Source organism: Uloborus diversus, chromosome 3 (assembly GCF_026930045.1).
Source record: "Uloborus diversus isolate 005 chromosome 3, Udiv.v.3.1, whole genome shotgun sequence".
Taxonomy (NCBI): Eukaryota; Metazoa; Arthropoda; class Arachnida; order Araneae; family Uloboridae; genus Uloborus; species Uloborus diversus.
The window spans coordinates 119360839-119373171 of record NC_072733.1 but is presented as its reverse complement, the minus strand read 5'-3'; the positions used below and the strand labels follow the sequence as shown (position 1 = coordinate 119373171).

The 12333-nt window shown below is 32.6% G+C and overlaps 1 protein-coding gene across 1 annotated transcript in view; it reads left to right on the top strand.

Annotated features, from left to right (window-relative positions):
• The first annotated feature begins 1107 nt into the window (after nucleotides 1-1107).
• Nucleotides 1108-12333, top strand: part of LOC129218917 (synaptojanin-1-like) — a 186162-nt gene continuing 174936 nt past the window's right edge. Inside the window, exon 1 of the mRNA XM_054853238.1 lies at nucleotides 1108-1285. Within this exon, the coding sequence (XP_054709213.1) occupies nucleotides 1153-1285 (133 nt within the window). The 5' untranslated portion in view covers nucleotides 1108-1152. The remainder of the gene's footprint in view (nucleotides 1286-12333) is intronic.

The window sequence follows — 12333 nt, the reverse complement described above, 5'->3', positions numbered from 1 at the left end:
CTCTAGGGGCATTCCATGGTATTTTTGACATTTATGTAAAGTCCGTAACGTGACCTTTTTTGCCATAACTTTTTAATTTACCGTTTGATTTGCAAATTATTTTAATTTGAGCAGGTGTGTTGGTAGTAAAAGATCAAAATAAAATAATATGCTAATCAAACAGTAAATTAAAAAGTTATGGCAAAAAAGGTCACTTTACGGACTCTACATAAATGTCAAAAATACCGTGGAATGCCCCTCTAGCAAAATAGTGGGAAAATATTACATGTAAATTAAACACGCAAGATTTCAGGAACTGATTCAGTATTTTCATAATTCATAAGAAAATAAACCCTGAACAACAACTTTCAGTAATGTACATGTAAGAAAAAACCCACTTACTGCGATACAAATGTACTTTCAGCTTCTTAGAATATTTTTTTGTTCCGCTGGTAGTTCAAGAAATGAATAAATCTTTCGCGTTTGCATATTTGCCCTTTTTTGTACCGGCATTCCATTGGCAGTTTTAGAATTGTTAGCGTTGGAGGGCAAGGGTTAAGGGAATGTAAGATTACTTACTATTAAAGTTTTCGAACTTCATATCTTCAAATTCTACATCAATGTTGTGCTTATCACGCACGTGGTCCCGCAGCTTTTCAGGATTAACTTTTTAGCAAATCGGACGAAAAACTTTATGTTTAGTTCAAAATTTAAACACTTTGCAGCATATATCACATTTATTTTTTTCGGGATCTATTACTACAATGGCCTTATACACTCGCTGCTTAGATTATCCAGTTCAGATCAAGCAGAATACAATATTATTGCTTCGCTAATGAAAAGCCGAAATCACGTCGCCAAGTATTCGTCATCCACCGCGCCATATCGCTAGCCCACTTTTGCCGGAAATTTTCAAAGCAACCCTACACACTCCGAACAGCCAATCAGAGTGTCCGGCAAAAGTGGGGTTTAATGCCTCGTATTTTCGTCATGTTGATAAGAACTCGCCATGAAATAGATGAAGCCGCTAATATGGTAACCACGGACCCTGGATCGTTCCTGCATTGACCGACGTGTATTCAATCCAAACATTGATATTTCTCAGCTCAGCTGTGTATTTCAGCAGATAGTAAAGTTCAATGGTGTTTCTGGAGCTAAATTTTCCTTGACAAAATGACTCTTGGAAAAGCTTTTCGTGTATACCATCGAGTTAATGTTGATATCGAGCATCCCTACTACGTTATTTTAGAGCAGAGGAATAAAAATGAAGCTCTTCTGTTCCAGAGCGGAATGATCCGCTTGCTAAGTAAGATCTTTTAGTTATGTTTGGAAGTCGGTTAATATGATTCGCGAAAAATCCACGAATTTGTTCGTTTTTCCTTTCATTCGTAATAACCGTGAATACGCGATATTGTGAAAACAATAAAGAAATGCTTAACTATGTTTAGAAAACAACTAATACTATTTATGGATTTTTTTTTTAACATACACATTGAAATCTAATTATTAGTATATTCTGAAAAATACAACTTAGTTCTTCAAACGTAATGTTTGGTAAAAAGTGAAAAAGGAAGATGATAATGTGCAGTTGCGAAGCAAGTTGTAATCTACTGCTGAAAACAGACAGTTTTATTTCCGTCCAAATTGAAATGTCCTCAGGTAAACAAGTGTATGGGCTTTGTTCTATATGCAAGGAATTTAATATTTTCTTCTTGGTACAGAGTAGGGGAGAAAGGGGGGGGGGCACATATGGAGACTAGCGGATCTTTTCCACAGTGGCTCCCTACGAAGTGGGTTTAGTCCATTTCAACTATAGGTGGGGACAGAGAAGTTGCATGTGCTGTTGTAGTGGGAAATACGGATTTAGGATTCCCTACATAGTCAAAGAATCGCTGTGAAAATTTCTGTAAAGCGAATTCCTTCATTTTATCTTTATTCCTCTTTCCAGGAGAGACTTTTTTCCCCCTAAATTGAATTCTGCTTCCTTTTTATGAGCACTTGTCAGTTCGACAACACAAAAGTTCCAAAAAATATAGATTAAAATAAAACTTTGTATGCAGTACAACGAAGTTTAATAATGTGCAAATTTGGGTGATTTTTTTTTCTCATCCTCTGCAGAAACCAAACTGGTTTTAAAATGTTTAACAATTGACTTATTTTCAAAAAAAAATGTTATTGAAACGAATAATTTTAATGCTATAAGACTTAAAAAATTCAATTTGGTCAAATATTTGTTCAAATGTTAAAAACAAACTTCAAAAGTAATTCATGGAATAAAATACTAACTACAGTGGTCTTTTTCAGCCTATCACTAGTGTATGTTGGGGAAAATTAGTCACTAAAATACATGTCAGTTTCATGACTTTTTAAAAATTTATTAAATTGTTAAATGTTTAGCTGCAGCACTAATGTCAAAGGATGTGATTCTATAAAGATATACTATTTCGTAATTATTTAATTTGATTTTATAAATATTTTAACTGAATACAATTTTTAAAAATAAAAGAAAGAAAGATACAAAAATTTATTGAATGAAATTTTAACATTTTTGCTTCGAGATGCAATTTTTAATAATGAAATCATCATGAAGTGAATTAAGGATTAAGGTAACAAAAGCTATTAGTTTTGTTACTTCATATTCCAGGGTGCACTGTACCTACCACTATATGTGTGGTTCAACCAATATTTTTGATTTTTTCATTCAGACCAGAAGCCGAGCAATCCCTGCTACAGCGCCTCCCAGAAAGGCACTTGGAGGACTTTGTGACCACAACCAGTGATGTTCCCATCTGTTTTTCTGAGAGTATACTCCCAGTAATCCAATACGCACAATATGTATTTGCGATCATATACATAATATGTCATTATATGAAAATTTTTGAAGCTTGAGGGTATATGCTATACGTCTAAAAAATATTTAGAGTATACGACGTATGGGGAGTATACCCTATGGCAACTCCACTGACCACAACACATATTTAATGTGCCCTGGTCACCATTAACTACCACAGAGGATCTTCAACTGGCTGGGATCGAGCGCGGGCAGGACCGGATTTGGATGTGTAGAGGCACCGGGGCAACGAAGGAGTGGAGCCCCCCCCCCTCATATATTGATAGCAATATTGTTTTTGTGCAAGCATTCTTTGTAGAAATACCAAAAAAAGGATATTTTGTAAACATTTTATTGTGGGGGCCCTTTTGCTGTGGAGGCCCCAGGGCAGTAGCCCCGCCTGACCTCCCCTAAATCCGGACCTGAGCGCGGGACCTTTCAGTTACCAGTCCAGGGTTCGCGTTTACGCGCTATAGCGGGTTTTTTACGCAAATTCGCGGGAAAAGGACGCAACTTCCGCGAAAATTCGGGTCCTAGGGACCCAGAACACCCAAAAGATAAAAACCAGAAAAAAAATTGTGGAAAATGCTGAAGATCTATCTAGTGAATGCTTTTAAGCTTCAATGACCAGGAGAATCAACAGAAAAGGATTAAAATGACCCTATCTGTGTATCAGCTATTCAAACACACCCCTACTGTTGACCAGTCAATGGAATTTTAGTGATAAGACTGGAGCTTACAGTGACCTCCTGGGCAGAGCTCAAGGAGCAAAATATTGCAAGTTCATAAATAGCCCATCCTTATATATTATTTCTGTAGCCTGTTTTTGGTTTCTACGCCAGATTTTTCTCAATTCTTGATCGATTTCTTTCATTTACGTCTTATTTTAAAGCTTATGGTGCTGGCTACTGACGAAAAATAGACCCACGCTCTAAAAATTTGATTTTTTCAGCCGAAAAACCTGTTTTAAAGAACTAGAACGAGGTTTTCGGTTAAACTTATAACTTTAAATTGCGCTATGATCGACAGAGCTGAATAGCTTGATCGGCAGAGCGTTCTCTTCGTAACCGGGTGAATTCGTGTTCGGGCCCACGTCCGGACAATCTGCAACAAAAAATTAGAGAAATATCGCGCATTACATGAATAACAACTATGAAGGAATAGAATAAATGAGAAGGAAATGCTCCTTGCTGATATGAAAACTTGAAGTAACTTTGTGCTAAATTACTTGGGAATTGTACGTTTTTTTTCTTTTTTTCTTTTTAAGCTTTGCCTCAGGTAAGAAAATTAAAGCATAATGTAAGCGAAAATATAAGTAACAGGTTTAAGATTTTAGACTACAATAAAATTGTTTTTTGTTCAGAAAAAATTAATAAATCATATATTGAAATATATATTCTTCTAATGAGTTTTTGACTCTTTGTACAAATAAAAAAATTACTACCTCAATTTGAATTGTAAAATATATATTTTTTCTTCTTTTTGCAAAATAACAAATAGCTTATCACATTTTTACTACATTCTAAAAGCTACGCTTAAAAAAGAGAATAGTTCAATTTATTTTGTATTTTAACCGTGCTGTTAAATGATGAACACGTGCTGCCATCTAAGTCATAACGGTTCAAGCAGCCTGCGGTAACAAATTGTAAAAATTTTCAAGAATAAAAAAATGTTTCTTCAATATCTTATCTTATATATTATTCCCTTCTCATTTTAAAACTTATCAGGCTGGCTAATGAAGAAAAATAGACTTACGGTCGAAAAATCAAGTTTTCGGAAACGCCCCTTGCTGTTTCAAAACCTTGATGCTGCCTGTAGTTCTTATGCATTTTTTTAAAGCAATGTTTTAATGCAGTTTTCCATTTTTTACGTCGCTTTCGGCAAAAAAAAGCCTCTGTGTGTGTTCATATTTTAATAAAGCTTAAAAGCACTGTACTTAGTTGTTCGTTTAAATTGATAATTTTTTTCGGTAGAGCGTTCGGCTATAAAATATCTGAACTTCGGGCAAGTTTGGGCTGTCCGATATAATATCACATTTATATTAGTATTACGCATTACATGTACTCATAACATACAAACGTAATAAAATAAATGCAGTGGGTATGCTACTTGGTGTTTCGACTCCTTTATGCAGGCTACAGTTTTCATTCGGATAAGTTGATTGTTAATCGAAGAGTGTTCCTCCTTTTTTTTTTAAGCTTTGACTACATCCAGATCACTCAGCATAATGTAAGCATAAAAAAGTATTAGATTTACCTAAAGGAAATCCTTTTTGTGCAGAAAAACATTTTCATTTTATGCTGAAATGTAGATGTTTCTAATAGCAGTGTTCGACCTTTTGTACAAATGAGAAACCTTTAATTTTTTATTCGCGCGAATACGATATAAAGCATTAAAATTATTATCAACTTCATTAGCAAGAAATCATTTTCTACTCCTCTGCTTTCTGCTGAAAAAAAAATACATTTTTCTACGTTCGAAAAATTACACTTAAAAAACGGACTCAGTTCAACTGTTTTTGGTTTTGAATTTTAAGTGTTCGATTAAAAGAGGAACATGTGCGGGCATTTAAGCCGTAACTGTTAAAACAACCTTCTATGTGAAAGTTCAATATTCAAAGATAAAAACACTTATTTTCAATCTAATTTATTACTTCTCTAGAATGTTCGTTTCAATCACTATGTGAGATCTTCGTCATTCTTTAATCAAATTCCATGCTTTTCGAATAATTTTAAATCGTATCATGCTGGTTAATGACAAAACATAGAAGCATGATCTTATTATTTTTTTTTGGCAAAAAGCATTTTTTGCTGTTTTTTTACTACGCATTCCTTCAATGAATAGCTTTCGAAAAGGAAGGCGCAATTGCTAGGTTTGTTGGGGTGTCGGGTTGTTAATCAGAATGGCGCGAATTCGAATCCGTGCCAATAAATATCTTTTTAATATTTCTTTTTTTCCCGTCAGATGCTTACATGGGCAGGACTGTATTTGCCACAACCTGTTTTTTTACATGCACAATTATCGCTTTTTCACGAGTCGCTACTCAGCCACACTTTTAATGATATTTATGTTTGAATTGAAAATATGTACGACCAAAAGGTGAGTGATGATTAAAATATCACAACGTTTGTATTTAACGAGGTTTTGTTACTGATGTCTTTAAATTACATGCCTTCTCTTCTGCGCTTACTTTTTTTTGGTTCTTCTTCATAATGTTCTTCCTTTGAAATTCTTAAAGAGCGAAATACCTTATGAAAGGATTCGAAGCGCAGTGCGGAGTTCCGCACGGGTCGACTAGTTGTACTGTATTCTAAGAATAAGTTCTCCCTCAACTTTTATCTTGGGGAAATTCCTGAAAATAACAATAAAGATCAAAAGTAAGAGATCAGTATCAGTGCAATCTTCAGGATTGATACAGGACAACTGAGTAGTAAAAGCTTATCTATTTTGCATTCACCTAACCAGAATTACTTTTGAAAATTATTATCTTGCATCCTCAATAAAAGGATGGGTGAAAAAAAAAATGGCGAACATTTTCCCGATCGCGCAAAACACAAAGTTCTGAACTTAACATTTTTCTTGTTAAATTACTTATGAATATGAATTTTATACAAAAGCACTTTAACCTTGTTCATTTTCTAGTAATTCACCTATTTCTGAGGGGCTATTTTTATTTGGACTTGCAAAAGTCACGTATTAATTGATCGCGCAATTTTGAAAATGGCGAAATTTTAAAAGTAGCACCAAAGCCAACACAGATATTTTAAAAGAGTCACAATGAAGTCAAATTTTCTAATTTAAGATTGCAAATGAGCAATTTTCATACTCATGTGAGAAAATGTTTCGTTTTTGCGATCGCGATTTTTGCGTTGTGTTAATTCGCTTGCGATTTTTTTCTATTTCTATGAAATTGCCATTGATAATTGATGGAGGGGGGGTTGGGGGCTAGTTGCTTTTCTTCACCTAGAAAAATGTTCATGAAAGCAAAGGTTAAGGGAGTGCTTTCTGCTTGATCAATCAAAGGCATTTATTTTTTATTTCATGGTAAAATCCAACTTTAAAGTAAATTTTGAGTTTACCTCATTGTAACTGACTAAATAGTTTCTCAAATAACTAAATCTTGCAAGTGTATTATTTGAACATATGATAATCACAGAAAAAAAGGGCAAAATTAACCAATTTAGTTTATTTCATACCTTTTTCTAATAACTATGTGGATAGTTTCTTTTCCCTAAGTATAAATAGTTGTATATTATTCAATTATGTGCTAAGATTTTCTGTTTAAAATTTAAGGGACTCATTTTTTCCGCCAGAGGACCCAAATCTATTTCATTAATGGGTCCTTGGGACCCAAGTTACGGATAGTTGAGCGCGAACACTGCAGTCTGATGCCTTTATTGATCAGGCAGCCATGGTCCTGTAGTTTTGTTACTGCAATATACTGTAAAATTAATCCATTTCTATCTTTTAAAGACAAATGTATATGTTGTGAGTAAAACGACGAACAACGTGTGTAAGTACAAATAAAGAATTAAAAATGAGTTAAAAACTCAGCAAACAGCTGTTTCGGGGCTGTCAAATGCAAGCCCCTTCTTCAGTGCATAAAAGAAGAACGAAAAGCCTACAACAATGTAGACAGACCGACAAATGAACGAAAAATGGAGGAATGCAAAGAAAATAGACATGGAAACCGGAAACTTTGCATCACAGAACAGCAGCGACACCTATAGTGAGGGAAAACGTCACCTCCAGAAAAAAGTTTTTAAAGATAAGATTTCCAAACACCAGGGAACGGGGGAGTACTCGACAAATCATTAACTACTGAAGCAGAATTTTTCCAAATGTAATAGGATTCCCAAAAATCTAAATCATTCCATAGTACAAAGTTTTTGACTGCTTTTTTACAAATGTATATGTTATTTTTAAAAGATACAGTAAAAAACTGGATGACCTGTTCAAAGCATTCGTGCTCAAAATTTATAGCCAATAATATTATATATGTAAAAAAACAACATAGAAAATTACTAGACTCCATAACTCACAAACTCAATAATCTGTCATAGTGCAGTATGCTTAATGAATTTAGCTGAATAAGAACTGTAGGCAGCATCAAAAGGAGCCAAAAACGTGAAGAGAATTCCTGCTGCATTAAATTTAACGCCCAAGATGTTATACCCAAAATACTTAACTTAAATATGCTATTTAAAAGCAGGTCACTTAATCTATTTGGTTCAAAGCCTCATTTCTAGTACCGCATGAAGTTGATAGGTTGCTTTGCAAGTTTCAGTAACAGTTCTCGATTTGTAACATTGAGCATAACGGGCTACATGGATCAGTTTCCCGGGCCTTACTTTTTGAACCGATTTCATATATCTTTGAACTAGATGTACAAATAATTGAAACTAAACTTAAAGTGTACAAACTGCATGAATTTATTTAAAAATGCTAAACATTTATATAACATTGGGAAAACAAGTGTTGGCTGTTTTTAACTGAATGATAATTGGAGGAAGGGGGAGAATAAATTACAAGTACAATTGAGAGCAAAATCTGAAAGCACAAAAATCTCTCAGAAAAGAAACAAAGGTATGAAATGAAAATCATTTAAATATTTTTAAGCACCTAGTAATCAACATTTAAAATTAGTATGAACATGCAAATTTACTGAAAAACTGAAACAGATTACATTTTTTACAAAAAGAAATACATATATATATAAACAATATGCAAGTCAAACACCAAATATTAAACAATTTATACAAAGAATAAGGATGAATATTGTTTATATTTACTTTGCTTATTAGTTTCGCTGCGTTGCGCATCTATGGGCTTTTGGTGTGGTCTTTTCAATATTTTTCACTTTTATTATAATTATTATACATACATATATATATATATATATATATATATATATATATATATATATATATATATATATATATACTTATTTATTAAGTTATATTTTCCCACGCTACAAAATTTGGTTAGCAAAAAAATTATTTGATAAATATCATTCTGCATAAGTTTCTTAACAATGCATTTTTTATAGCTTATATTTAAATACTTACAATAATAACAATAAATTTAAATACAAATTAATACACAAAATGAAAGCTTAAAATTAATTTTTCACAAAAATAAATTGAGAAATAATGCGGGCCAGTTATTGTACAATGGAAGACCATAATTTTAACAGTATTTATGAAGTATGGATACAGTTGAAAAAGCCATAGAACTAACATGGACGAAGCAGAGACTTTTCTAATAAAAGATAATATAGCAATGTTAAACGTTTATCATCTTAACATAATGAGCATAAGACAAAATCAGGATGAACTCAGAATAATAATTGAAAATATGTTCATAGATATTTTTTATTAAGTTGAATATGTGTTGAGGAATATAAAATTGAAAAATATAACATTTAGGGATATAACAAATCTTATAACACAAGAGAAATAAATCTGGGGGGAGTCATAGATTATATTAAAGCAAAATATTATTTTACTGATCAGTGATCAGTGTAATGACTACTGCTGAATCAATGTACTTATTTTATACAGAACTAGATCTTTAACAACATAAAAACATTTTTATATACAAGGATATTGAATATTGCATGAATGATACTCTACATAACAGCACTTACAAATGATTTTTTTCACATTACACGATGGGTTTTAATCAATGTGCAGATGTAATGACCTGAGCTCAACTTGCATTGATCATGTTTTTTATGAATGTAAATTTATTAGAGATGGCAATAATAATTGCTAAAACAACAATAACCAATCATTATTTAGCGTTTGTATGAATTGAAAACAACAATTTGTTGGAAAGACATTTATACACAGTCCGAGTAGCAAACAAAGGATTAAATCATGTATTGATTATAATGACTTGGAATAGAATATTAAAGAAATGGACTTCTCAGGCTTAGATAAAACATGTTGATAAATGAGGTCTATAAAATTTTTGACTCGACGGAATCACAAGTAAAGTATACTTAAGATTGTTGCTAAACATGAAATTCTGACAAAAATTATCAATACTAGCCTCCAAAGAGGTGAATTTATAGAAAAACTTGAAATAGTTACCCACACAAAAATCAGGAAATACAGATAACTATAATAATTACAGATCTATTTCTGTATTGCCAATTTATGGGGAAATGTTCTGGTTCTCAATCGATGAACATGGAAAACTATGCATTTTTTCATTATGTATAATACGGGTTTACGCAACAGAAATAATGAAAGAGCTGCATTGAAATTTGCAGGTGAAAAAAAATGTGTGCATAAATGAAAAATATAAAATTTCAGCAGCAGTTTTTAACCAACATAAAGCATTTGATAGTGTGAACATACAGGTTTTAATAAATAAGATATACAATACTGGAACATCATTCAATGGATAATGTCCTATCTAACATACAGGAAACAAGCAACAAAATTAAATAATTGTATAAGCAAATAAAAAACAACAAAACTGGAAGTCTCTTGGGGATCGACATCAGGTCATTTACTTTATAAAAAATATATAATAATGAAAAGTCATAAATTAAATAATATGGTACAATTACTCTCTGTGCATATGATGTTGCATTAACATTTTGTGCAATATAGAACTTAATTTAATTGGCTTAAATAACTGGTTGGCTAAAAATGTAATCGCCAAATATAAATAAAACAAAATATATTAAATTTAAAGAAAGAAACTGATAAAATTAATTTAGCCTTAAAATGTGAACAGACATACGAATAACTCCAACTGTCGCAACAATGAAAAGAGTTGAAAATATGAATTATTCGGGCATAACTTTCAGTGAAAATTTAAAATGGAAATGCTGCACTGATAAACTTTTGAAAAAACTAAGAAGTAGAATACATTAACTTTATTTATTGAGAAATATAGAAGAAAAAAAAGCTTCTTGGAGGTTTAGTTTATGCCTGGATGAATTCAGTAATTACCTTTGGTATTTTTGTGCATGGGGGAGGGGGGGGGGGGTGATTATGAAACAAATTTTACCAATTTAAATAAAAGAAAAGCAATTAAAAAAAATAATTCATGGATTTAAAAATGGATTCAATAAAAACAATATTATTTTATGAGAACCAGAGGTACTTTTTCATTAAGAATTTGACAAAAGGATTATTTACTCTTATTCTTCTTTTTAATGGTAAATTTTCTTTGATGGTTGATTACTTTATTTACAGGTGAATTTTTTATTTCGTGAGACACAGCTGGTAACAAACGCTTAGATGACACTGTTTGTAAATAAATCTCTAAATTTTTAGTGAGCTCAGCTGCACTATCCAAGTCTTCCAGTGTTTCTAATGCTTGTATTTGATTAGTCACATTTTGTAATCTTAAAGCTAAGGAAGCTTTTTGAGCATTGATGTCGGTTCTCGTTTTTTTTCTCACTTGGTTAATGATCAACGACTTTTCTAGTGACTGCAGCTCTTTATGTTCATTCACATCAATGACAAGTTCTTCTTCACTAAGATTATCAGCTGCTGAGGATTTATTAACAGCATTATCACTCTTGGTAGAAAAGTTAACTTTTTTGCAAAGGAAATGGATGTGCTTGCATATAACATATCTAATGTTATAATCTACACATGTGCAAGTTACTGCATGTATGCAAACGTTGCAAAGTGAGCACATGATATCGCATTTGCAATCTTTATTAGCAATGCGAATATCGTATGTAAAGATGGACGAACCGTCAACTTTGGCCACTGTCCATTTCTCTTCAGCAACCTCGTAGATGGAGTAGACATTTTCATCCAATTCTTGGCCAACAATATGCCTTTTCTAATTAAACTGACTCGGTGAGTCAACTTGCCTCTTTCTATTGCAGTAATCCGACCCAGGAGTTTCTTTGTAACAGCATTCATAACAACATGTATTGCTTTATCCAACCTTTTCATTACAGTTCCACCCGTTTCTTCATATTTAAGTTGGCGATGCCATCTCTCAAGTTTCATGTTTGTGTTTACTCCCAATCCAGCTCTGTGACAATATGCCCACTCTTCTTTTCGGTTGCAATAATGCTCTTCAAAATATTTCAAAAAAGCAGCTTCTTCTCTATATTTCACTGCAAATTCGCTCAGATACTGTTCAAAAGTTCCAACATCTAACTCATGCAAAAACTTTTTCATATCATCTTTCATTTCGCTTCTAGTAGTTTCATTTTTAACTTTAGCTTTTAAATTCAAGTTCCAATTTCTTAAAACATGCCATGCACACAATATATGTTTGGCATCATCTTTAAAAGTGTTTGCCCAGGCATTATAAAACGAGTTTGTGTCATCAGTTAAAATTAACTTGGTTTTAAAACCTTGGTTCAGCTTGAGTTTAATCTCATTAAAAAATGGCTGAAAAGTTTCACAGGCAACTCTTGTGGAGAATAAAGAGGCCACAGGAATGCCCTCATGGTTTTCATCATTCACCAAGATGGTTGTGAGCTGAAATCCATATTGGTTTGTACCATGGGTTGAGTCCAACATGACGCAACTTTC